This window comes from Polyodon spathula, chromosome 21 (genome assembly GCF_017654505.1).
Source record: "Polyodon spathula isolate WHYD16114869_AA chromosome 21, ASM1765450v1, whole genome shotgun sequence".
Taxonomy (NCBI): domain Eukaryota; kingdom Metazoa; phylum Chordata; class Actinopteri; order Acipenseriformes; family Polyodontidae; genus Polyodon; species Polyodon spathula.
In genome coordinates this window covers 439,328-466,606 of record NC_054554.1, presented here as the reverse complement: position 1 = coordinate 466,606, position 27,279 = coordinate 439,328, and the positions used below count along the sequence as shown (strand labels likewise).

General features: G+C 42.0%; 2 protein-coding genes across 9 annotated transcripts in view; one reads left to right on the top strand and one right to left on the bottom strand.

The window, feature by feature from the left end:
- Window positions 1-4,151: 4,151 nt before the first annotated feature.
- On the top strand, window positions 4,152-12,934 carry LOC121296168 (bromodomain-containing protein 7-like). Its single transcript, XM_041221440.1, has 17 exons — window positions 4,152-4,312; window positions 4,740-4,954; window positions 5,478-5,601; window positions 5,750-5,807; window positions 5,926-6,070; window positions 6,628-6,738; window positions 7,702-7,910; window positions 8,154-8,274; window positions 8,581-8,656; window positions 8,799-8,906; window positions 9,443-9,578; window positions 10,713-10,824; window positions 11,075-11,131; window positions 11,485-11,578; window positions 11,820-11,963; window positions 12,228-12,371; window positions 12,726-12,934. The coding sequence occupies exons 1-17, from the start codon at window positions 4,264-4,266 to the stop codon at window positions 12,788-12,790; spliced, it is 1,968 nt and encodes a 655-aa protein (XP_041077374.1). The 5' UTR covers window positions 4,152-4,263; the 3' UTR covers window positions 12,791-12,934.
- Window positions 12,935-13,809: 875 nt separating this feature from the next.
- The window catches only part of LOC121296167 (adenylate cyclase type 2-like), a 42,522-nt gene continuing 29,052 nt past the window's right edge, over window positions 13,810-27,279 (bottom strand). For 6 of the 8 annotated variants that reach the window (XM_041221433.1, XM_041221432.1, XM_041221438.1 and 3 more), the window contains 15 exons: window positions 26,787-26,975; window positions 25,504-25,547; window positions 23,977-24,057; window positions 23,792-23,858; window positions 23,086-23,183; window positions 21,373-21,457; window positions 20,926-21,063; window positions 20,436-20,534; window positions 18,789-19,139; window positions 18,043-18,243; window positions 17,067-17,213; window positions 16,384-16,491; window positions 15,871-15,985; window positions 15,176-15,300; window positions 13,810-14,663 (listed from right to left, as the gene is read on the bottom strand). In XM_041221433.1, the coding sequence (XP_041077367.1) occupies window positions 14,523-14,663; window positions 15,176-15,300; window positions 15,871-15,985; window positions 16,384-16,491; window positions 17,067-17,213; window positions 18,043-18,243; window positions 18,789-19,139; window positions 20,436-20,534; window positions 20,926-21,063; window positions 21,373-21,457; window positions 23,086-23,183; window positions 23,792-23,858; window positions 23,977-24,057; window positions 25,504-25,547; window positions 26,787-26,975 (1,989 nt within the window). In that variant the 3' untranslated portion in view covers window positions 13,810-14,522. The remainder of the gene's footprint in view (window positions 14,664-15,175; window positions 15,301-15,870; window positions 15,986-16,383; window positions 16,492-17,066; window positions 17,214-18,042; window positions 18,244-18,788; window positions 19,140-20,435; window positions 20,535-20,925; window positions 21,064-21,372; window positions 21,458-23,085; window positions 23,184-23,791; window positions 23,859-23,976; window positions 24,058-25,503; window positions 25,548-26,786; window positions 26,976-27,279) is intronic. The other 2 variants (XM_041221437.1, XM_041221439.1) reach the window with 1 other exon arrangement.

Here is a 27,279-nt window from a genome sequence, read left to right as displayed (position 1 = left end):
AGTGTGCAGTACCGATCCTCTCCAGTAGATAGAGAAAATGGAAAGCTATTTTCCCAGATGCTTTCCCACTGTAACTGCCCTAGACTGGGCAAGTCAACATCTGTGGGCAGAACACATGTTAGAAATTCTCACAGGTCATAAGTAACAGTGTGAAGAGACGTGGGCTCTGTAGAGAAATTCTTCAATCGCGTCCTGCAGGACGATGGGGACGGGAACCGTTTCTCTGACCTCAAGAGTGGCACCCAGACAAACAAGTTCTGGGATCAATCAGCTAGCAGGACCCAGGCGTAGATGTTCTTATGTTCTGAATCTAGAAAGATGCTCTGCATATCGTTTGTTGTTGCTGGTGCAGAGGGTTCATGCACTTTGAACAGCGCCAATTCTGTGCAGAACCAGCTTTCGTGTTGGCATTTGTTTTCTCGCTGCTGTCAGTCTTTTTGTTGTGGTCAAAGATAATGAATTTCTGCACATCTGCCATTTGCTAGCCCTGTTTGGTGTAACTGATGCAACTTTAATCTTGAATCCCCCAAGAACTTCCAGAGCGTACAATGCACCACAGCTGAAATAAAACAGATGGCCCGTTGGGATGCTGTGAACCCAAAGACCCTCATCTGGAAGGAGCATGTGTGCATCTTATTTGAGATGGGGGGGCCCTGCCTCATAAAACCCAACTTTAAACACTGGTGCTTGGATCCATGAAGGCTTTCTCAACTGTCTTTGAAGAGTCCACTCAGAAAGTTGACACTTTATTACACTTTGCTATGCTTTTACTAAAGCAAAGTCAAACCATGGTAATACACAGGTTACCTATGAGATCTATGGTAACTGCATCGAATATTGTAAACTGTTACTGGAGTAATCTGGTATTTCAAAACTCTCTCTAACCTTAAAGAGTATTTACAAATAAAAACAAGACTCATTTTCCACATCAGCTAATCTGGAAAAATATCCTTTATTATACATTGTTAATGTATTTATTGAGTGTGTTAACTAGGACTAGACTGGAGAGATGAAACTTCTCATTGACAAAGTTGTCCCAGATAAATAAAGAATCTTTATACATGTGAATGAAAGGGATTACTTTCATACAAGTTTATACATGGCAAAATAAATGGCATACATGTATTTTACAATATACGGTAGATAGTGGTTAAGGACTACAATGTGTGTGCATTGTATCCACTACAGCCATTATATTTCTTTACCTGTACTATCATCTCAAAATATTATTATTAGTATTACTGAAACACTGAATCTAGTTCAAGGAAGGGCCATTATGCTATGAAGAACACATCTGTCAGTGACTGGTTCATATGTGTTGATTGACAAAGGAAGATCACCCCTGAAAGGATAGACACAGAAATCCCAACAATGTCATAGTCAGCCGAAGCCAGGCTTGCTCTCATCCTGCTGACAGCCCTGGCAGGCGTATCAGTGAGGACTATCAGGAACACGCTGCCTGACAGCCAGCACAATATAGCTCTGTATGGGCCACATCCCTGACCCTCACCAGCAGCGCCCTCTAGGGGTACCTCAGGGTGCTTCAATCCTTATTGAAACCCACCAGCTAGACTAGAGCCATCCCAGTTAGTTAATTGGATAAGAACACAGACTGCCATCAGTTGATTAGGTTCAATTTACAAACTTTGTGAATGGGAATGCACAAAATGCAAAATGTGCCATTTCTTATAAGCTAACATTTTGCATATAGATGCCAAATCCTCTGAATTTCATTGAAACCAATGGATGCTGTCCTGCAAAAGAGGAGTGTCAGGTATACTGTATATTACACGCTACATTAAATAGCATCACTTTGAATAAGACAGTTAAGAGTAAGCTTCCTGACACCAGCCTGATTGTCCTGACTCTTTTAGATCCCTTGCAATCCATTCTCTCTAATGCCCCTGTGCATGCTGGTTCCTATTTGATTCTAGTGGCTCCCGAACGCTGAAATGAAAGTGAATGAAGCACAATCACAAGAAAGCCATTGTTTGAAAAAGAAAACCAGAAAGAATTTGAATAGTGCATGCAGCACAACATTTTCAACATCTTTCCACTCATTCGGGATGACGGGAGCTTTTGCCTTTCCTCCTGTGGGGTTTATTGAGCCCTACTCATGTGGCAGTGCATTGACAACACAGTGAAGCACCAGTGACATTAGGCATGTACTTGTATTCACACACAGGGTGGTAAACAAGGGGAGGCAGTGCAGCCGTGCCGCCTGGCCAAGTGATGCATGAGTGCTCCAGCAGATGGCTAAGCTAGGAGAGTGGGGGCTCAGTGTCCTGGCATGGAGGGAGTGATGCACAGGATAGACTGGGGGAGCAAACACAGCACGATGCAGCAGGCATGATCCACACTGGAATAGAACTGCATTCAATATTGCCAGATATTACCCGGATTTCCCAATTGGTTTCATTTTATCATTCACTGGCCCTGTTGAATACAACCCTGTAATCTAATTTCTTCAGCCCAAAGTGCAACAGCTTAGAAACAGCAGCAAAGATACATTTTCTGGTTCTGTCATGTTCAGGGTTTGTCAGATATGAAAAGGTTAGAGCCTCCATTGTCCTCTGTGTGTGCGGTGACCAGCTCCGGCAAGTTTTCACAGTGAAGATTGTGTTACGGTTCCTCACGGACTGTCAGCCCCTCACTCAGCGACACGTTGGAGCACAGAGTCTTAAAACAAATCCTCTTTGAATAGGCCGACTCTGTGACACTCACATTTATCCCTGTCAAGATTGGGAGGTTGTGAAACTGCATTTCAATAGGACAATGATACTGTACATCTCAACAGCTACTTGTCTCGTAAAGCCTGTCAAAATAAAGAAGTCAGATTGTTTTAGTGTCGTGTTACAGATAGAGATTTGACAGCAGAAATGACTGCAGACACAGTGAAGTGTAGCCTAGACAGGTAGGGTTACCATATCTCCAGAGTGAAATCCATTGAATCTGTAGCAACTCTGAAGCAGGTCAAATAACTATGTATAATACCAAGTGAAATATTGGGAGTGTTTATTGCACATCATAACAAACATATTATATATAAAATCAGCTACAACCTTCCAAGATGTGGAGAGTGCTTGGATCAGGTGGCTGAAGGACAGGTTTTACTGGGTTTCAAACAGTCTGCCACTGTGATACTGCTTGCATTGAATCTGTACACCGAAGTAATGGTCTGCTTCTCTGACCCTGTGCCTTCCCAGGACACCGAATGCCAGGACCATAAATTGAGCACGTTAGATAAATCAGGATCCAATATTATGCAGTAGACTCTCAATATTAATTGGTTGTCAATACTACAGCAGTAATGCTATCAATGTTTCCCCCCTTCCCTCTGTCCACAGGTCCAGGTTTTTTGTGCCTCAGAGGTGGCAATGCTATACTTGAGTGCCTTGCAGTCACTAGTGCAATCTTGATTTAAAACAGGCAACCGTGCATCCAGACGGGTGGTTTGCAGTGTTCACATACTGCTTCCTGCCGGATTGGAACTCTGCAGAAAATACCGTGCAACTTCCGTAGCGTCAAACAGCGCCACCTTGTGGTAAACCGAAACAATGCACACTATCCAATTCCGCAGATTTTAATTTTTTATTTATTTTTAATCAGATTACCAGTGGATTGGAACTGTACAATTTTAATAAATGTATGGTGTGGTGAACACGAACAGGATCATGCTTGTCTCTATATACACACTGTATAGCTTAATAAATACCTAATTTACTTGCTACCAAGTAAAAGTGTAACATGTTTGTCCATCAGATTGAACATGTACACACAATACACAAAAAGAAAGACAGATCCTGGTATTGTAATGGTAACCAATGGTAAGAGAGATAATTCGTTATTTAGTTAAGCTGTGGCACCATACAATTCCAGCCAGCTCTAGCTAGCAACAGTACAAAACAGTATTTAAAGACAGAGCGGTTTAGTTTTGCAAAACAATATTCTCTGCTAGTCTAAATGATTTAGGATGCGCATTGTACACGTTTTCTTCTCGTTCAGTTACATCATTGTCTTCAAGAGAACTGAACCGGGGTCAAGATAGAGCTTCATTTGGTCTGTGAACCGGACCCCACAGACCTCCAATCTAACAGGGGGCGCTGTGATTACATACAAAAGGGTATTCTGATGAACCGCTCTGCGATAAACTATAAATCCTTTGCGGATACTCAACAAAGAAAAACAGTGGAGACGCGCAGGTTTCAGATTTAACGACAGTATAAATCCTCAGCCATTTACTGTACACTAAAAATCCCAAACATGGGTAAAAAGCACAAAAAACACAAGTCCGACAAACACACGTGTGAAGGTAAGAACGGCGAAATTACTGCTGTAGGAGAAGAAATGAAAACGCAGATGAATCGCCGGCATGTTGGTTTGACAGAAGCTGACGGAACGTACTCTGCTGTCAATAAACAGACATTTTATAATGCTATACTGGTCACGCCGGCGCTTGAATAATTACACAGTACGGTATACAGTATGGTTTGCCGAATTTATGTTAGTAAAATGTGTGCAATCTATTTTTGGCCTAAGTGTCTTGTTTTGCTTACTGGCTCTGTTTGAATGCTTCCAATGGCTAACGCAATTATAAACCAGCGCCTACACAGATCACTGCTGTATCTTATATGTTTTTGTAATTGTTTTTTCGGCAGCTAGCTGAAGAATATTAGAGATCAATAAAAAGTAGCCCGTGCTACACCACTGACCGCAGTTTCTGTTCCATTTCTGTGCAGAGTACGCGGAGAAGCCTCTGAAGCTGGTCCTTAAGGTGGGAGGCGGTGAAGTGACCGAGCTGTCCACGACGAGCTCCGGACACGATTCCAGCATGTTCGAGGACAAGTCGGACCACGACAAGCACAAGGACAAGAAGAAGAAGAAGAAAAAGAAGTGCGAGAAAGAGAAGCCCCCTCCCGTGCCCGTGGTGCAGGAGGAGAAGAAGAAGAAAAAGGCAATAGAAAATAGCGTTTCATACAGCACCGTATTGGTTTGAACAATGAAGTAGTTCATTTTATTTAATTTTACCTGTTAAACCTGGAGTGGAATGGCCCTCCAGGACCGGGATTGTACACTAGTTCACAATCATAACAACACAAGCATAACATGCTTTTAAGTGATAACGATGATTAGAGACAAACCTCAAACGCACTGTAGGATCTAAAAGACATGCAAACAAAGACTCACATTACATGACAGTGTGGGCAGATGCAGGCTTTACTGTTAATAACGCACACCTGAGCTTGTGCCCTCCCTGGTTTGAGTTTGTATAATTAAGCTCAGGCACTGTGGTTGTATAAAGCTGTTCTGCTCTGAGGCCAGTGTGGTGATGTATCCGAAACCAGGAGCCTTCTGATACACGGGTGAATCGAGAAACAAAAGGGTTCATTTGCAAGGAGTGTCATGCTCTTGGTTTGATTGTTAATGATCTCTTTGTAGCAGCAACTTTTAATCAGTTCTTTTCTTTTTTATTAAAGACTGAAAAGAAGAAGAAGGTTCAAGATTCCATGGACACAGACATGGATGAGAGAAGCCAGACTCCCGTGAGAGCAGAGATGCTGCATGAAAAGCACGTGAGCTCATCCTTGGCCCAAATAGATGGTGAGCTTTAGGATTTAAGTGTGCTTGAAGGGGTAACATTTACCTGCACTGATGCACTAAACTAGAGCATCTCCAAACGATTTACAAAGCAAGTTCAGGATTGACTAAAAATGTTTTTTTTTTTTTGTTTGTTTTTTTCGCTTGACAGAAAAAGAACAGTCCCCTCTGCAAGAAGCTTTAACACAACTGACCCGGCAGCTTCAGAGGCGAGTGTGAGATTGTACTGCATTGTTGTTTAAGTTCATTGCAAACACCCTCTGTTAGTCATTTGAATAAATTAGCAGTGTTTTTAACCGGTCTGGCTGTGTTGTCCTTTGCCTACAGGAAGGACCCGCGTGCCTTCTTCTCATTCCCCGTCACAGATTTCATTGCGCCTGGGTACTCTCGGATCATCAAGCACCCAATGGACTTCAGCACCATAAAGGAGAAAATCAAGGCTGATGAGTACCACTCTCTGGAGGAACTCAGGGTAGAGTTGCTGCTTCTTTTACTGTGTAGACTATTCAGGCAATCCTCTGATACACCAGCACTGAGACGCAGGTGGGAAAGTACTACTGGTCTGTGTCTGCAGAAATCATATATAATACTGCAAGTTCATTATTATCCAAAGTATTGATAAAGTAGATACTAATCAACCAAACAAACCAGGGATTTAGGTGCAGAGTTAAAGACAATTCAGGGATGGAAATAAGACTCCTATTGCATAGCAGGTTTACCCATTCTTTGTTTTAATGCTGGGCTTCATTAGCCACAGTCTATAGGTAGCAAGCTCAGGTGTGTCTTATTAAACTCATTGTAAAAGCAGGAATGGACCAAACGGCTATGCAACGGGAGCCTTATTTCCACCCCTGTAATTCCTCTGGAAGTTTAGTGTGCTTCTGGTCAGTAAAAATCAGGTTTAAACCAGTACTGGGCACAGGTTTGTTGTATGTGTTCGATTACTTGTATTTGTGAATGTGCATCAGGAGTGCGAATTAAATACCGGGGAACAATGGGTTAACTGATTTAACTGTTTTTGTTTGGTAGGCTGATTTCAAAACCATGTGTGAAAACGCGATGACTTACAACAAGCCACAGACCATTTATTTTAAAGCTGCCAAGAAGCTGCTCCATTCCGGCACCAAAATCCTCAGCCAGGTAAAGTTTGGTCATTGTTAACAGTGCTACACGTTAAAATCATTTTAAACCTAGTACAAGGTAAGTCATGATGAAATACATTGTAAAGGAGTTGATGAGGTCATGTGCTTTTCAGGTGGCATCTCGGCTGTCACGGCCAGGTAGTGGTTTTCTGAACTGTAGTACTGTGCATTATTGCCCCAGTCTGTTCTCTTGAGCTTTGATAGTAAAGTAGCCTGGTTTAGACTGATTGCAGGTTTGCTCTTTCAGTGTTATTATTTTGCAATCCCAATGTGGCGGGAGCCTGCTGTCTGCATGTTCCAGCTTGATCAGAAGGCTAGGTGTACAGTCAGGTCTATGAGATGTGCTTTATAATAGCACACTGAGTGGTCTAGACTTGGCAGATTTCCAGCACACTGCTCTGTACCCTCTTTTATTAGTATTCATTTATTTAAACCGGTATGTCCAGTCTGCTGTCTGAGATACTGTCCTTTAGTACACCAGTTAGCAATTAGATACAGTAAAGCCTCTGTAATAATAAGGGTTCATTAATAAACTCAATCCTGATTACTGCTTCTGTCGGTGTAGCAAGCTTGCTGCCCCTGTCACTAGAGCGCTCATTCTGTGCCTGTGGGTTAGAGAATCAGATACATAGTACAGAAACAGTTCTTAAATATTTATAAATAAATAATCCAGGCCAGTTACTCAAACAGATCCACAAACACAATTCATAATTATAAGAGTGCCTATTTAACTTTACCAGTGGTTTGTGCATGCTTAGACAGCTGTACTGCACTGATATATTTTAAAACCCAAATTGTATTTATTCATTTAAACTGCTTGAATTTTGAAACCTTGGGCATATGTTTTGTGATTTTGTATCTTTCTGTAATGTGGGTGGGAAAAGGGATTTGCACTTTAAATTCTAAGCCATTTCAGATTTGTATTTCAAAATGCTCTCATCCTCTCTGGTTTTATTAATAGGACCGGCTCCAAAGCTTGAAACAGAGCATTGAATTTATGGCAGACCTGGAAAATGTCAACAAGCAGAAAGAGAAGGAGCAGCAGCAGCAGGAGGAGGAGACGGACCGGAAGGAGGACTCTGCGCTCGACCAGTCCAGAGACCCAGCCGAGCCCATGGACACGGACGAGGTGAATAAAGACTCCGCTACAGCAAACAAGGAGATCGGAAGGTAATGCTGAACACGGGAGCCAAGAACGGGAGAGATACAGGGGAGTGTCAGGCAGACTTCCAGCCATCGAGGCTCATTTGAAATAACTTGAGCTGCCCTTCATTAGAGATACAGGGGAGTGTCAGACAGACTGTTCCACCCATCGATTTCTGTACACACTAAGGTTATATAAGTAATTAATATCGCATGTAATTGTGAGAGACCTTTTATATTGCATTTCATTAATCTTTCTCCATTGTTCAGGCAAGACTCCAAAGACTCTGTATCAAAGATCATCAGTTCAGCAGAAAAGGAGCTGGAACAGATCGAGAAAATCATTGAGGAATCGGGTGGAAAATTAACCCGGAGAAACATTGAGAGCCAGGTATATGTAATGGAGTGCTTACATGTATAACGGACCGTATGACTCCTTATTGAAATAAGCTGCCTGGATCTCCCCTGGCACCTCCTTGAAAACGTGGCCTTTATTCTAGATAGAACAGCATGGCCTAATGATGCACAAATATAAACTTATTTTATACAAGTGCAAGGCCTAGACACAAACATGGAAACTCCTGTAAGATCAGGAAGGGATTTCTTGCACTAGGCACGACTTGCCAGGTTTGAGAGTACTGTTAGTGAACAGAAGCTGCTATATAGAACTGACTCTCTTATTTTTCCCCACGTTTAGTTGGAATTTGAGAGACGGAAATCTGATGGGACCACAACTCTGGGATTTCTGAACCCAGCAGACCTGTCAATGGGAGGTAAGCGTCAATTAAATGAGATATTCACCCCCATCAGACTTGTGTATCCTAGTGAGAGAAATGAAACAGAATAACTCGGTGACTTCTCTCGCCTGTAATTAAACCGTGTGTGTATGTGTGTGTGTGTGTGTGTGTGCTGCAGAACCCGGGTACTGTCCGGTGAAGCTGGGAATGATGATGGACAGGTTACAGACAGGCATTAACACTCTGCAGGGATTCAAAGAAGACAAGCGCAACAGAGTAACTCCAGGTGAGTCCTGACTAACTAATGGGGTGTTGAACCCTTTGCAGTCCATTTATTCAGCGCTTGTCAGGCGCATCAGGTCCAATTTATTGTCACACAAGCTGTTTATTTTACACGCGCTGTTTAAATTATTTTTTTTCAGAGTAAAACAGGTTTAAAAGGCATTCACTTGCAAAAGGACACTCAGTACTGTATCTCCAGCCAAGCCCCACCCCTCGTTTGCTGTATTTTTTACATACCTCTTTATAGATGTGTGTACTGATAAATCCTCTCCTGATCAATCGTTTAATCACTCCTCAATAATGCGATCCAAGTCAATATTTTATTACTATAACATCTCAAAAAGCTCTGCGAATGTCCGTGGTATTCTTTGAGCGCTGGATGCGGAAGCAGCTATCTCCTTTGTTTATGTTCGTGTTATCTCTTTGTTGCATGGGGCTATGAGGTACGCCTTTTTTTTCGGCTTTATTCGGCTTCTATTGGTCTCGCTGGGCCACTGAAAGTGAAAAATTAATTGTGTATCATTTTGTGCTTCTTCACAGTGTCATACATGAATTATGGGCCTTACAGTTCTTACGCCCCAGTCTACGACTCCAGTGTTGCAAACATCAGCAAAGCAGACTCAGACCTCATATATTCCTTCTATGGAGACGAATCAAGCTTGGAGGTCCCAGCCAGGTATGTAGCATAACCGCTGAATACATTCTGGTACGGCAGACCGGAGAGAAGGCTGCTCTCTTAGCAGCAATTGGTGATTGTAGACAGATCATCAGCCAGTTCTGCTTCAAGGATCGTCCAGCACCCCCACTGTTCACTGCCCACAGGTTAGAATCATGAAACATTCCAGTCAAGCACCAAAAAGTTTAATTTCATGCAGAGCCTGCTAGGGATTTGGTCTCAACCCTTTTGAGCTCCATATTTCATATTTGCTGGGTTATATAAAGGGACATCTCTTCAAGTGGCTGTGCAGTCGCTAGTAAAATCACGTACCAAGACATGCACGTCGTTATCTGTACAGGTGTCAAATGGGATTTTAAAAAGCAGCATATGTTATAGCACACATTTTAAAAACATCTGGCACTACATTAGCTTAAAGGGAATTCTCATTTTGTTTTCCTTACCTTCCAGGGTGTCTGTTACTGCTTTGCATCTTGGGTCATTTCACCTCAGCAGTGTCTTTTGTAGTCCAAGCATTTTGGGGGAAGCTGGTTGGCTTGAACTTGACCTGCCGTAGCATGGGTACCGATATACAACAGAACACCTATTTATTTATTTAAATTTTTTTTTTTGCCATTGCCAATGGTTTTTTACCCCGTTTTTTTTCCCCAATTTGGAATGCCCAATTATTGTTTTTATCACGGTTCACCGCAGCACCACACCCCCCCCCCCCCCCCCCCCCCCCCAAAAACTGTCCTCCGAAAAGTGTTCCTGCCATGCTGTCATTTTTCGCACAGCGAAGCCACCGGACTAACAGTGCCGGAGGACAACCCAGACCTGTAGGCGCCCTATCAGCCACAGGGGTCGCTGGTGCGTGGTGAACTGTGGATTTCCTTGCTGACCTAATCCCTCCCTACCCGGGCCACCCTCTAGGAAACCCCGGTCACAGTCGGCAATGGCATTCGAACCGGCGATCTCCAGGCTATAGGGCGCATCCTTCACTCCATGCGAAGCACCTTTACTGGATGCGCCACTCAAGAGCCCCACTCCAGAACATTACTACAAAGTGGTGCTCGAGTCGCAGCTGGTTTTATTACAAAGGTTAATTTCATTTTTTTTTTTATTATTTCATATCTCTTTCCTGTTCATCTGCAGTGTACAGCAGTTTTTGGCAAATGCGGATGAATATACTTACAAGATGGCAGACAATATACTGGATGCACTGACCAATGGAGAGCATTCCAAGAGCCTGAGAGAAATGGGAATGGTAAGTAAAAATACTGTAGTGCCGATCAGATTTAAACACACGTTTAGTTAAAGCCCTATGACCAGTACGACTCAATCTGAGTGTAAAACACATGTTTGTTTTTATGTAAAGTAAGACATGGTGTTAAATCTCGAGGACAGTTCTTTGTTTCTAGTCAATTCCTTTATCAGCAACAAAGGGGTTTGGTTCTTTATGAGATTGAAACCGGTATTTATCTAGTCCAATTTAAGAAGAGTCAATGTCCTTTCAGACAATGCAAGGAAGTGAGGAGCGCACAGATGAGCCTGCTGAGTCTAATGATGTTGAGGTAAATCTTTCTTGATCTGTGTACCGAGCACGAGCTTCAGAAAACATTAGTGAACCAGAGCCTTGATGAACTTCATGGCCGCAGCTGTACAAACAGGCGTGTGTCCTGTCTGTTTAGCAATCTAACGCTGTTTGATTTTGCTACGTTTATATTGCAGAATAAGAACAAAAAAAAAAAAAACACACCAATATTTGTATTCTACCAACCAATATTTGTATTGAACATATTTGTGCTGCGTTGAGCAAAGCCACATACTATGCAGCGCAGCGCAGCAGTGTTTTGGTGCTGGACAGGGAAAACCCTTGATTTGACACCGTACTGTGCCTAAATGTTTGCCATTGTGGTCTTATTAGATCATTGAAGCACTTGCCAGCAGCAAGGACAGGTTTACCTCCTTGAGTGCTGTTGCTGGTCTGGAAATGGAGACAGCGTCCTTCGACTCCAAAGGTAAGTAGCTAATTCAAGACGAGTCAATGGCAGCTGTCAAACATCCTTCAGAAAATTAATGGAATAGTCCACGTGTGGGACGACTTTAACACATTTAAGAAAAGCTGTAAATTGATGCAAGTGGGCAGCTTTAAACTGTATTAGGTTCAGTTGTAGCTGTTAAGCTGCTATATAAAACTGCCATTGTGTTGTGAAACCAATCCAGTTTCCAGCGACAGGTTGTCTTGTCAATGTATTCCAGAGTCGGAGCAGTTCCAGAGGAAGCTGGATGAAACCACCCAGTTACTCAGGGAGCTGCAGGAGGCGCAGAACGAGCGGCTCAGTGCAAAACCGCCACCCAACATAGTCTGCCTGCTCGCTCCCACCATCAAAGAGATCCAGCTGGGTGAGTGAGCACTGCAGCAGCATGCTTGTTGTTCTTCCAGGTTCTTTCTTTTTGCAAACTGATTTGTTTATATGAAAGCTTGTAGCTCTTCTTACTTGTGAACAACTTGTCAGATTGATTTGGAAATGTGTTGCCACCAATTTTTGCCATGTTCGGTCCGAGGTCATAAACACAACTGTTTAACAATTAGGTGATTTAAAGAATCGTATTTGAAAAAATTCCAACAAAAGCAGTGGGAGCCAATCTTTGTATATCTGTTTGCAGCTGAGAAAGTGACTGGAAATCTAAAGCACCTGGCCAGCCAAGTGACCCCTGGTGACATCACCAGTGTGTACGGGATCAGGAAGGTCATGGGCGTTGCTGTGCCTGCACGCCTGCTGGAGCAGAGCCTGGTAGACCTGACAGCAGGTGAGTCTGCATCACACTGCAGTTAAGCTGTGAATCTCACTACCCAAATATATATGAAAGTGTCATTGATTTTTAAAAGGTTAGAAGCAAGTTCTTGGTATGTTGCAAATCCAGAGACAAATGTAACATGTCCTTAATTATTGGGGTTCTTTTCTAGGCATTGAAAAATATTCACACCAGATAGAACTGTAAACAATTCAGTTTTTAGTAACGTGGCAGTCGGTAAGTTTATTGGTGCAGCTGTTCAAGACAACGCTCCCAGCAGGATTATGAAGTGTAGCTGCTACTGTTCCAGTGGGAGTAGTCTTATAGTATACAGTGAATACCCTACCTGTTGTATCTTTATTGTTTCAGATGCTTCGGACTCCGGCAGGAGCTTGACTGCCAACCAAGAAGACTTCCCACCTATAGCAGTGTAAACCAGTTCCTCGTTTTACTGAAAAGCTTTTTTCAAATTCTGTCTGTGCAAGTTGTGTTCAGTAAAACTAAACAAAGCGTGTGTTTTTGTACTGTACAGAATGTATTTGTACATGGTTTTAAAAAATAAACCTTTTTTTGAAATACCAATTGTGAATCATTGACATGGACTGATTAACTAACATGGCTACATCACTCTAGATGTTTGGTAAATCCTTTATTTTACACCTTACAAAATGCAATACCTCTGCAAGGCTTTAGTAAACTGTAAATGCGCCGCTCTGGAGAAACTAGAATATCAACGTGGAAACTGTAATGAGAGTGCAAATAACATTTTAACTACATTCCCTATAAACAAGATCAGCTGCCCTTCATTTGTATAGATTGTTGTTTAGAGCTTGTCTTCCCATGGCGTGCTTATAAAATAATTCATTAGCAGTTAAGCATTTAAAAAACAAAACAATGTATATTGTACAGTGCATAACAAGTGACTGAGAATAATAACTACAGTTAAAATGGCAGCACCACTATATTTATGTACCACAGTGAACTTAAAATAAATGGCATTGCCTTAAGGTTTCCAGTTTCAGGAGTGATATCGGCAGTTTTCTAAAATTCCATAAGAAAGAAAAATTTGGAACAGCTCAAAACTTAAATCTGACCTAAAAGCTGTCATTTTAAAAAACTGGATTTCGTTTAAAGGAATTTTTCCCAGCTACCATTCCAGGATTTTGTATACTTGTATTTTTTTTTTTTTCGTAAACTATTGGTATGTTGCTTGGCAGCTCTTTGATATAAAATACTGTATTGTTAACAAAGATTTTAAATTACCAGGTGAATAAAGAGAAGATACTTTGCTTCAGATAATGAAACTATTTTTAAATGGATGCTTCTAAAATCAGAACATTCCATAGTAATAAGATGAAGGCACATCAGGATTCTGAATACAGTGCTTGTTTTAAAAAAAAAAAATAATAATTTGGCCCATTTAAAACCAAAAAGTCACAAATGTTAAAGAAAAAACATTAATATACATTTATTTTACACAAAAAAATTGACCTTTTTTAATCTTAAATAAAAGTCTGCTAACTTATTTTTGTTCTTCAAGTAAGTGCAAAACAACTGGAAATATCCAAGCAATGGTATTAACAAAATATTTCAGCATTTAAAACTGAAGCAATATAAACTCCAACTTAAAGCCTCAATTTAATGTCATTCAGGCAATGCAATGAATTTGGTCTCTGTGCATGCTGCCATTTCCCAAATATGGCATCATAGTAAACCCTCCCTGTCGTTGAGTTGACTCCAGCTTTTAGACAAGACGAATTCCCAGTGTAGTCAAACGCAGTATGACAGCCATTCTTTTAAAACCCATGTGTGTAATGAACCCCCAGACTTACCATGACCTGACTAAATCTGTCAATTCCTCATTATGAGGTAATACTTCATTAATGCTTCACCCAACAAGACGGTCCTCGTTACCTCATTCAACATCATCTTGCCAAGAATATAACACCCCCTGGATTTTACGACTTTCTCTAAAACGTGCCTTGTTGAGTCCGGTTCACACAATTCCAATAACTTCTCCAATTGCACCATAACACTAGCATAAGGTAATGTTAAATATTATTAAGAACATATGTTATACAAAAAAAAGAGCCTTTGCCACAAAAAAGTGGCAGAATTTTTTTTTGGGAGCGGTAGCGGGTTGCTTGTCTTTCTTGCTCTCACGGTTCAGTGCAGCCCCTGTGACTTGCTCATGTCTGTGCACACAAAGTAAGTCTTCAGCTCTCCTTTGCCTTTCACCTTGATCAGTCCTCTGCACTCACAAGAATAGCCAAGTTTGTGTAACACATTCGACGTTTCCTCTGTGACCTACAAAAACAGATACAAGGCTGTCTGGACAGTGGCAGGTATGTTTCTTTAGTTTTATTGACCACTTAAGGATTACATAATTATGTTATAACAAAATCTTGTTATGTGGCTAAACTTCAAGGTCAACAATGATTTCAAAGTGTTTCCATGGCAAGTGACCAGGAACCCGCAGCACTGGGGACGTGCAGAAGCTCTGAAATAAGAGTCCTGTCTTGTTCTCGGACAGTGTTGTGCCGCTTAGTTTGCAGGTCACTTGTTTGTGCCTGTTCAAATGTGCACCAGGGATGGAAATAAGACTCCCATTGCAAAGCAGTTCAATCCATTCTTGGTTTCCCTATGAGTTTAGTAAGACACACCTAAAGCGTGTTAACTGTAGACTGGCGCTAAACAAGCTTGTAATAAAACCTGGAATGAATGAAACTGCTATGCATTAGGAGTCTTGTTTCATCCCTGACACAGAACACCTAGAAGCAAATCTTTAACAGTAAGAGCCTCCTGAGCTCCCAGCTCACCTGGATTTTGCCCAGCTGTCCTGTGCTCTCCATCCTGCTGGACACATTAACTGTGTTCCCCCAAATATCATACTGAGGCTTGCGGGCTCCAATGACTCCAGCGATAACAGGACCATAATTAATTCCTGATGTAAGGAGAGAAAAAAAAAAAAAAACTTACTACTGTATTACTATACTATACACTACAGCCACCAGAGTGGGACTGTTCTGTTTAATGTCTCTGTTTTAAATTATCCATTTAAACAATGCTTCAAATGCACAAAAGGTTGGTTCTACTGAAATATATATTTTTTTATTAACGGAAGCATAATGATAATAAATACATGCAAATCTATTTGAAGTCCATCCCTAACACTTGCTGGATAATGGACTTGTTTGTTCTATGGAGCTGTGGAACAGATTCAGCTCCATTGTGTTTTAGCAGTGCTTTGATATGCATGCTTGTGTTTGTTCAATCAGTTCTGAAATCCATTACTGTGAGTGTCAAGGACAGGCACCTATACTTGGATAAGGCCCTCCTATGTGGGAGAAGTAAACACTGTATATTCAATGTGACCTTAATTATCTGAACCCCTAATGAACACAATCCTTGTCCCCAGAGGTGCTTGGATAATTGAGTGTCACAGCCTATGAGGATTTCCTATCACAGGGAGAGATGGCTGAATGATTTGCAGCAAAGCAGAGTCTCTGCTCACCGACACGCAGTCTGAAGCTGTTGAATGAATGCCTGTTTATTCCATCCAGTTTCCCCATCAAGGCGATGGCAAACTCCACCATGTTCCCTATCTGTGCGTGCTGCCTCTCGCGATCCTATAAAACCAATGTGGAAGATGAATACATGGATAAAACACACAACCAAGTGCAGTACAAGCTGGCTGTAAGAACACCTCACAATTCAGAACACTTATTTCCTTTTGTCTTGTTTTGCTCTGACTGACAACGTAAAAGTTGTCTTCAATAATCAAGACTGACTTTTGATATATAGATTAAAAATAATACTGTAATACAAACAATTCCTTCAGTCGTTACATTAGGCCAGGCCAGGCCAGGCCACCCCCCCCTCACCCCCTGACCCCCTGACTTTTGCTGGTTCCTTTGATTGGCCTTACTAGCGAGGTTCCACTGTACACTAGTATATACGTCACTACATGAGCTCCACTTCAGTCCCGACGTGGTTCTCCAGTGTTATTAATGAGCAGCTGCTCTACCTGGTTGTTCTCGTGTCTGGGGGCCCCGGTGAGTCCTGTCGCTGCCATGTAGGTGCTGCCAATCGTTTTGATTTTCTCAACACCACTGAACTTGGGTTTAGACAAAAGCTGCAGAGAAAAAAAAAACACTTCACTGACAGTCTTGCAATACCATTGTGTATCAATACGTGCATTGGAAACTTAGAAACATGGTGAATTATATATTACAAAAAAAAGACGTCTGAAGGTGAACCGATTGTTTTGCTTAACAATACTTTTAAAGTTGCGTTTAGTACCACGTAGATATTTAAATAATAAAAACCACCATCCGGACTTCACTGCAGTACCTGTGCCGACACCACTTAGGCAAACCACCGGCTATCAGAGGATTCCACGAGCAGAGTTTGCATGGCTGATTCTCGTATCACTGGCTTGCTAACACATGACTGATTCTCGTATCACTGGCTTGCTAACACATGGCTGATTCTCGTATCACTGGCTTGCTAACACATGGCTGATTCTCGTATCACTGGCTTGCTAACACATGGCTGATTCTCGTATCACTGGCTTGCTAACACATGGCTGATTCTCGTATCACTGGCTTGCTAACACATGGCTGATTCTCGTATCACTGGCTTGCTAACACATGGCTGATTCTCGTATCACTGGCTTGCTAACACATTGCAGGGCAGCAGTGGAATTACCTCGTCAAAGTCTGCGATGATTTCATTCAGCAGCCTGAGACACTCCAGCCCTTCTTTGTTGATGTCACACTCTGTGTAAAACTCCTTAAAATCTGGCACGGAGGCGAAGAGAACACACACGCAGTCGTAGGACTTGTAATATAAATCCTGGAGGAGCAGAGCACACACACATACACCAGTATCAGCACGGTTACAGAAACACAGGAGATCCAACTGCACACAGTAAACAGAGGCCTTTGAGAGGGAAATGCATGAGAAGGACATGGCAATGGCACTACAATGGGCACCGCTTCCAAAGACCCCCCGCACAAACAACAAGACATGGAAACGACCAGCACAGGTGGAGCATCTGTTTACCTAGCTGCCTCAATAAACAAATAATGCCCAAATTAACATCATTTATTTTTATTTTTACCCAAGTTTCAGTAAGTCATTTACACCACCCTTATCTGACTAGAGTGGGAGACACAAAGCCCTGGTGAGACTTGTGCAATACAGCTGGCTTTCTGTGGGGTGGAAATGGCAATTCTAACATGCAGATTTTAAATCCCACTGTGATCTCCTCGCTCTTATCTCCCAGTATCTACTCCTACGGGTGCCTGCAGTCGTTTACAGGCCAGGAAGTTTATTCATTTATCACTCAATTGGTATTAGCTGATCTAACCCAATGAATCTTCTTTCAAATTCTGCACACTGATCACTTTTGAAACTATATCCAATTAATGCCATTATTCATTTGCAATAATAATAATAATAATGGAAGGTAGGCAGATGCAAGTGGCTTTGTAAATATATGCTGTATATGGCATTATTGTTATTGCAGATGACCATGTAATAACATGCTTGGAAGGGTTATGGTTTCAGGCATGGCTGGGTTCTGATATGGAATCTCAATTGAATTCCAGCAGGATTGCAATGCATTGCTGCTGCAGTTCACACAGTGATGATGATAGTGCCGTTTTTGCAGGAGCCCTACCTTATACTTTTCAGTAAGTAAACTGTTTTTGAGGGCTCCCACCTCATTCTTTTTATTGTCTCCGATGAAGAGGTTGGCCACGTGGGCCGGCAGCACGTTCTCCAGCAGGAGGCGGTTCAAGTTCTCCATCGTCTCGATCTCCTCCTGCTTCTCACGGTTTTTGTTCTTCCAGAGGAAATCCTGACGGCAGTAATACTCGTTCTGACCAACAGAGGAGGGAACAGTTCAAACAATCCATGAATCCGTGAATGCAGACTGTGGGGAATGCTAATACACGCTTATGAAGCTGAGCTTAGACTGTGCAAAAACTCAGGGTGTCAGGATTTCAGTTTTTGGTCAGTAATCACATAAAAAATAGGCACCCATGGAAATGTTAGATCACTTTGTGCTTTAATTAGGCATTTTAAACAACTTGAAAAAGTCTCATGCATTTTACCAGTTGTGGCTATGTGTTCTGTTTCTCTTACTATTTTAAATTGAATTCCATGTGTCTATTAAAGTCATCAATTAAGCTAGACAATCAGTAAATTGACTATTTTGACAATTTCCCAACATTTTCAGTTACAGTGGTTTGATTTCATATGCACATCAAATTAAAAACTACAGAAGCAATGAGGTGTGCCAATACACTGTGTGTGTATGTGTATATATACTCACACACATGCATATATACATATACACACATTATTATTATTATTATTATTTTGTTATATATTTTTTTTTAATTTGAATGAAGACTTGCTTACCTGTCGCATCAGAATCAGCATCGTTAAAAAAAACAACATGAGGTAAATGCAGCTCATCATTGCGGGATCCTTCATGAGTCCGGACACATGGAGAGTTTGGTTGGTGGACGGCAGCTGGCTGTAGCTCTGGAACAGCATCGTTCCGGGATCCTTCATGAGTCCGGACACATGGAGAGTTTTGTTGGTGTACAGCAGCTGGCTGTACCTCTGGAACAGCTGCCAGTGTGTGTTCAGGATGATGGTATAATAGGCAGAGAAGGCGAGCGCCAGGAGGAGGAACTTGAGCTCGAAGCTGACCCGCAGGAACACGCAGCAGGTGATGAGCCCCAGGATGCAGCAATAGGTGAAGTACTGGAGGACAAAGAAGAACCAGACTCTCGTTTTCTATACATCGGTGTATTTCACCCATCCTCCTAAACCACTGCCCTGTCCCAGGATCAGTTGCCATCTCTGGGCTCAATGGTACCTATCACTGGCTCTTTATGGCCCTTACCAGGAGCCCAGTGATCACAGTGTTTGCTGGGTGTGCAGAAGGCTGTAGAGCCCCTAATGAGGTTCCCACCCTTGCAAACAGACAGCAGGTAATTGCATGTTTGCGAGCCTGCTGTGTTTGATCCTCATAATAACAGGAGCAAAATGAAAAATAAAGACCCAACAAGATCCGCCCCTGGTCCCAGAGCTGTAACCCAGGAGCTATTTCAAGAAAAGTGGGTTTTCATCAATATCAAAGTGTGTTTTATTAATACAGACTTTGAAAACATTCTTTAAATGACTAATGAATTGAAGGTTTTTTTAAAATTTGGACACAGTATCGTGAAGTGGAAGATAACAGTAATCTAATTATCTTCAATACACCTTGAAGACTACATGGAATCTTCACTGTCCATTCTTTGAATGAATGAATGAATGAATGATTGAACAGTTCTGCAGGATTATTTGAGTCTTGCACTGGGTCCCTAATAATATTGAATGTGTTGGCTTGAAAGATACACCTCCCACACTTTTAAATTACAAAACTGCAGGAATGCTTAAATGGGTTGATTTTATTTTAATATTTGTTCATGAAGACTGTTTTACATAACTAGAATACCTTCCCATGTGCTGAGAGTCTTCCTGATCAACGTATTCATACAGCTTTCTAACAAGCAGCAGCCAACAAACACAGAACCACCCCAGCATTTTTTGGGGAAAAAAAAGCTCTCAACACTAAAGTGTTGCCAACTTACGCCTACTAAAAGCTTCCAGTTGGCAACAGTTCAATGAGTTCATACATTGCAGTCATCTCTTCTGTTTACAAGTGCGGTAGGGTGGCCTCTCCAGACTATCAGAGTGTCATCCTGTGCACTTTGCTATAACTCCCATGCACAGTGAGCAGGAGGCAAACAGAGAGAAGCTGACAACTGCATGTGAGTAGAACGATACGTCTCAACCTCTAGACAACTCTTATTAAAAAAGTGTAGTGTCATTGAGATCTCGCTTTATTCTTCAGAAGGCTTCTCTCAGGAGTTGTAATCAGCCCATGGAGGGAAGTGTGCAGAGCACTGTTCTACCACTAATGTAGCAATATAGCCAACAGCCCGGCCCATACAGCACATCTATTATTAAGGTTAATCACAGATCACAAACAAGTCCAACTGCTGTACTCACCGGCAGGCAGTACAGGTCATTTTCTTCGTAACATTCCAGTGAGTCACTGCAATTTGTGGCATTGAAACCAGTTTTGTCACCAGGCGTTTTAATGAAACACTGCAAAGACAGGAGTGCTATTAGTAAAAACCCCAGGGAATGGGCACTCCCAGGCTGTAGTAAAATCACAGGGCTGGGAATGACAGGCTATTAAAGGATTTGTATACAACGAGTCACACTCAATAACCAGCTGTATGGCATATGAACAGCTTTATTTTCATCCAATCAAAGTGCGTTATTGATAGAAACAGACCCTCTAATCAACCAGGAAGTCTGCCCACCACCAAGAGGAACTGATGAAGTGAAAGGAATGGAATAAAAAGCTCTATGAGAATAATTAACAACAAAGGCAATCTAATCTAATAACTGGACTGAAGTGCTCTGGACTAGCCTGAGCCTGGACTCAAACAGAAGTGGATTTCCAATGCCAACGTGATATAGCAGCACTCACCAAGTTCAGCACGGCTGTGACCAGAGTAATACCGATAGCAATGACGGTCAGTGGCAGCCGCACGTAGGGCTTCTTACCCACCGCTTTCGAGAGGACGGAGAGCCAGCGAAATGACGTGGACCTCTTCGGACAGAAGTGCTGCGGATTAACCAGGAGAGAGAGAGAGAGAGAGAGAGTTCTTTAAAAAAACCTCTAACTTTAGGACACTGAAGCACAATAACGATCGAGAATGCCTGGAAGTTACTGAAAACAGATAGCACTACCATTCAGCTCAGTGGGTCTGTACGTAGTACTGGACTTTCTTTTTTTAATTTATATATATATTTTTAAAAGGTGTGTCCTAGACACCACATAATCCGTTCAGAACCACTGCTTTCACTGAATTGGACAGAACTGCGTGGTCTAAGTTACTGTATCACAGTGAGATATATACGCCCAGCTTCTCACCACCAGGTATTGGGCGAAGCACACAGCCAGAATGAGCAGCAGGATGCAGGCAGACACTCCCAAAGAGATGCCCAGTTTAGGAGTCCTGAGCAGGGGAAGAAAAAATAAATTGATAAGAACACACACACACACAGAGCCACACTTGCACTAGGATCAATCACCTTTGATCAGAACATCACTTAAATCTGGATCAGCTAGTCTGCATAAGAAAGGGTCATCGCACAATACAACTCAAAAGAAATTCATTGAGGTTTTTTGGAGCAATCTGTTTAAAAATCGAGAGAAAATTAAAAAAAGCACTCAAAAGATGGTTTTGTGACAGGCAAGTTGCTTAGCAGGTCTAGGTCTCCCCTGGCGGTTGTTATACTTCTCAAGTTTCACGCCAGTACTGCAAAGAGCCCTGCAGATACATGCAAATCAATCACACAGAATGTCTGCCTTGTACTGGTGGCTCCTTTCATATTGGTGCCTGTGCTACTCTTGCTACTGTGCTGCAGAGCATCCTTTTAGAAAGTGGCTGCAGGTTGTACCCCACTGTACAGTGAAGACGAAATGTGATCCGAGAGGGGAGTGTCTCATGAATCGCTCCTGTACAGTGAAGATGAAATGTGATCCAGCAGGGGAGTGTCTCATGAATCACTCCTGTACAGTGAAGACGAAATGTGATCCAGCAGGGGAGTGTCTCATGAATCACTCCTGTACAGTGAAGACGAAATGTGATCCAGCAGGGGAGTGTCTCATGAATCGCTCCTGTACAGTGAAGATGAAATGTGATCCAGCAGGGGAGTGTCTCATGAATCGCTCCTGTACAGTGAAGATGAAATGTGATCCAGCAGGGGAGTGTCTCATGAATCGCTCCTGTACAGTGAAGATGAAATGTGATCCAGCAGGGGAGTGTCTCATGAATCGCTCCTGTACAGTGAAGATGAAATGTGATCCAGCAGGGGAGTGTCTCATGAATCGCTCCTGTACAGTGAAGATGAAATGTGATCCAGCAGGGGAGTGTCTCATGAATCGCTCCTGTACAGTGAAGATGAAATGTGATCCAGCAGGGGAGTGTCTCATGAATCGCTCCTGTACAGTGAAGATGAAATGTGATCCAGCAGGGGAGTGTCTCATGAATCGCTCCTGTACAGTGAAGATGAAATGTGATCCAGCAGGGGAGTGTCTCATGAATCGCTCCTGTACAGTGAAGATGAAATGTGATCCAGCAGGGGAGTGTCTCATGAATCGCTCCTGTACAGTGAAGATGAAATGTGATCCAGCAGGGGAGTGTCTCATGAATCGCTCCTGTACAGTGAAGATGAAATGTGATCCAGCAGTGGAGTGTCTCATGAATCGCTCCTGTACAGTGAAGATGAAATGTGATCCAAGAGGGGAGTGTCTCATGAATCGCTGAATCGCTCCTGTACAGTGAAGATGAAATGTGATCCAGCAGGGGAGTGTCTCATGAATCCTCCTGTACAGTGAAGATGAAATGTGATCCAGCAGTGGAGTGTCTCATGAATCGCTCCTGTACAGTGAAGATGAAATGTGATCCGAGAGGGGAGTGTCTCATGAATCGCTCCTGTACAGTGAAGATGAAATGTGATCCAGCAGGGGAGTGTCTCATGAATCGCTCCTGTACAGTGAAGATGTGATCGGACATGGGCGTGCCTCATGAATCCCTCCTGCCCCACCTAGTGACATTTGAAACTACTGTACCACACTTACATGAATGCAACAAACGTCTGGATCGCAAAGATACATAGGAAGATGAACGAAGCACAAGCGATATAGTATTTGAAGCTAGGAAGATCTGTGGCACGATACTGAAAAGAAAGAAAAAAAATATTAAGTACAATCATTTCAAAAGGTTGAATTACGCATTTACAGTTAGCACAGTATATAATAAGGGTGTGCAGACTTGGAATTGTCATTTATTAACATATCGATTTCAACACAAGAACAGAACCCCTTTCTGAACTATCAGCTAGATCCGAAGAAGGGACAGGGACACACAACCACCAAGGATGAAGCTCTGACAAGTAACAGAAAACAAACCCCACTAATACTCTTAGCAACCCCAACCCCAACCATCTACCATCAACCTTTCTTAAAATAAAATGCCATTCTGACTATTATGAAGTGGACAGAAAGGGATTAAATACAAACCCAGTGCAATGCAATGTTCCTGTGGGTGGATTAGAAAACAAGGGGGATTTACTGCAGCAGTTATCGTCTTGTCATCCGTGAGGAGTCAAGTGTGACCTCTCTCACTGTAAGGGTAACCTGGCCACCAGTGACATGGGAAATTCTCTCTTACACTCACCACACCCCTACAGGCACACAAGCTACGACTGGGCCCTTGAAGAGTAAAGTTTGAAAATCCCTCCACTGTGTAGAACGGACAGGGCTTCCTAAACAAAGGGGAACATACCTGCTTTTCTGTTCCCTTTTCAGTGAAACACAGACAATCGGAAAATCCCTCATTCTTCATCCACTGCCTGTGAAAGACATGGGGTTCATTGAGGAAACACAGTGGAAATGAAGAACCGGGAATAGAGTCTCACACAGAAAAGGGTTTTGAACTTGAATAGTCTCACAGAGAAAAGGGCTACATACCTGTTAGACTGAAGCCCATCGATCGTCGTCATCATTTTATTGTGCAGGTCCTCGTCAAACTTCTTCTTCTGGGACTTGTTTCTGAGTACAGAGATAGAGAGACACTTTTAAATCAGACTGCCTCATCTGTCCTCGGGTCAGGGCTGCATTGCTTTTAATCAGAGTGCCTCGCCTGTCCTTGGGTCAGGGCTGCATTGCTCTCCATGCTGCTTAAATGTAGTGCATGCTGCAGGTCTGTGAGAAAGCTGGTTACGGGGACTTGTGCAGAACAAGAAAACAGGATGAGGAGAGAGCCAGTCACGCACACCTGATTAAGAAGATCCTTCGAGAATTATTCCAGTTGCCAGATCTGGTGCTGGTTTCTCAATGTTTGTTCCGAACAGATTTAGATTATCATTATAAATGTTAACACTTGGCTAGAACATATATTATAAGAATGTATATATATATATATATATATATATATATATATATATATATATATATATATATATATATATATATAGATAGATATAGATATATATAGATATAGATATATAGATATATAGATATATATTAGGAACCTCAGAACTGTCATCCCCCAATCAGGAAGCTGCATTGCGGGGCACTACCACAAGAGAGACGACGACCGCTGAACTTTGACATAATGTCTAGCTTTAACAAAGAGGATGGCAAGGGAAGCAAAAAAGCTAACTAATTTTAAAAATCTTTAAAATTAGAGACTGAAATGGTTTAAAACAATAAAACCTGGTGCGGTACTATTGCTTCATTGTTACATGATTCAAACACATAACCACTCTTACCAGATCCCTATCCTGCACTGTTACAGCTCTGCCAACATTAGCGTTATACTTCTTGATATTACTCCAATAAAAAAATGATCGTTCCACCTTGCGGTCAATGAGGAGTGCAGCCAGTCAAGTCAGACCCCAGGCAATTGTTGAGGGATATTCACCAGCACAGCAGAGTTAGTGGAGAGCTCAGTTGACAGAGGGTAGGAGGAGACAGGACTCACTTATAGTTTACTAACAAAGAGGCAGAAGGTGGCAGTAGCTCCTGTGTGTGTCCATCCAGGCTGGCAGGCAGACAGACAGTGAGAAACATCATACAAAACACAGGCATTGCGGGGGAAAGCCATTCAAAAGAGAGGACAAAAGGGAGTTCAACAAGACTAGCACAGCATTCACAAGACAAACAAACTAGTGCAGTCTCTTCAGACTGGAGGACAGCATGTTTACTGGACTGATGTCCCGTTTAACGGAAGGATTTTCAGGAACAGGAAAGAGGAATGACAACGTATACAACATGAAGAAAAATCAGCAGGGATACGAAGCTCAGGGTGTCACCCTTCAGGCAGGATCTATGCATTCTGCAACCAGTCAATAGAAATATCACACCCTGGCCCGTCATGCAGGAACAATGCATTCTACAACCAGCAAATAGAAATATCACACCCTGGCAGTTTTGTAAGTATGTGGAATATTCCGTAAAATCTCTAAATTTCAAAATGTAACGTTTCACGTTTACCTGTCCTGTGTCTTGTGGCAGTTTATGGAATGCAAGGGTATGTCCTAGAAAGAAAAAACACCCACACCCCCCACAATTAGCCTTATTACAAATTGAACTGTTCAACTGTAAAAAAAAAAATAAATATATATATATATATATATATATATATATATATATATATATATATATATATATATATATATATATATATATATATATATATATATATATATATATATATATATATATATATATATATATATATATATATATATATATATATATATATATATATATATATATCTATATTTATATATATATACAGATATTATATATATATCTATATTCTATTACACACACAGTAGACACTTCTTAGTAGCAACACCTGGTAGAGCAGCCATCGCTGAACAGCAGCATTGATGTCATTGTGACGTCACATCCTCAGCAATCGCCCTTATCCAGATACCGTGAAACTTCCGTTAATTGGCACGAATGCACCCAGACGTCTGTGCGGTGTGCTTATCAGTATGTTTTACAAGGCAAATTCGTTCTCTGCTTGATCATTCCAGCGTTTATTTCCCGCAATGTGTAAAAGAAAAAAAAAACAACAACAAAAAAAAACTTGTTTGCTTTGACATGATCGCCACTACAAGATAATACAGCTGTATAAGGATCATACAAAAGAATAGACATCAAAAAAGAGCAAGGGAAGTGACTGGAAGTGCTGTACAAAGCTTGCTGATTGTGTGCTGTTATGTAGTATCTATTTGTGCAGTTGGGCATTCTTTCCTTCATAATGACAATAATATTTTATCTGTAAACATGTAACCCACATTTAAAAAAGTAAAGAAAATAAATGCGGCTGTAGAGGACAAGTTTGATTTTTTTTTTAGAAAGTGTCTTCACTACAAACACACTTGAAAAGAAGGCAGCCTGTACTGCAGCCGTTTTAAGTATCAGGAAAGGCAGACTGCCTTTGTTCAGACGTCACTCCCCAAAACAGCAACCGCCACTTAGGAGCAGCATAGCAAAGAGCACCGTCGTGTTGCTACGAACGAGTGTCTACTGAATATAGAAAAATAATAAATTTCAGATTTTCCCTTGAACCCTTTCAATCGTATTGGATGTTGCACTTAATAAGGATACTTCCACTGTGAACAAAGTATTTATTATTAGAAAACAAAAACAAAAAGTAAAGAAAACATCAAGTCTGCTCCAAATCGTCTGCCTGCCAACTTGATTTCCTGCCCCCAGAACGCCCCGCCCCTGCCTCCAGAACGCCCCGCCCCCCCGTCAGGTACCTTGTGGAGCTTGCCGTTGCAGGCCAGGTCTTCGCTGGTCAGGGCCTCCCGGTTCTGGAGGTGAGCGAAGGGCTTGGCTGCCCCCCAGGACTCCAGGTAGCGGGTCATCCGCACGGACGCGCGCATTTTCAGGCCGTCATTCACCCGGGGCTTGGGAAGGTGGCTTCTGTTCATGGGCTGCTCCTTCGACTGGGTCAGAGCATTGAAAACAAGAAAGCACATGTTAGAAGAAGGAAGACACAGGCATTTAAAAATGGTCTAGTAGATTATTTGGAATCCGGATGTTTGGATGTAGATCCATGGTGCATGCTGTTGGGATCACAGACTGTTTGAAACCTGAACGCGATCATGCAGCTACGTGGAAATGGAACATATGGGACTGAACATTCTTAGACCCTTCATGTCTCGAATAATTTGAGAACTGCATGGCCCAATGCTCTCCAGGCTAGTTTCACTTTGTCAAGTTGTTAGTATATCTGAGCATGTTATCTGC

Coding starts and splice junctions, on each gene's coding strand:
- LOC121296168 (XM_041221440.1), top strand. CDS start 4,264: ATGGGTAAAAAGCACAAAAAACACAAGTCCGACAAACACACGTGTGAA. Junction 4,313..4,739: donor CGACAAACACACGTGTGAAG/GTAAGAACGGCG, acceptor ATTTCTGTGCAG/AGTACGCGGAGAAGCCTCTG. Junction 8,907..9,442: donor GCGCAACAGAGTAACTCCAG/GTGAGTCCTGAC, acceptor GCTTCTTCACAG/TGTCATACATGAATTATGGG.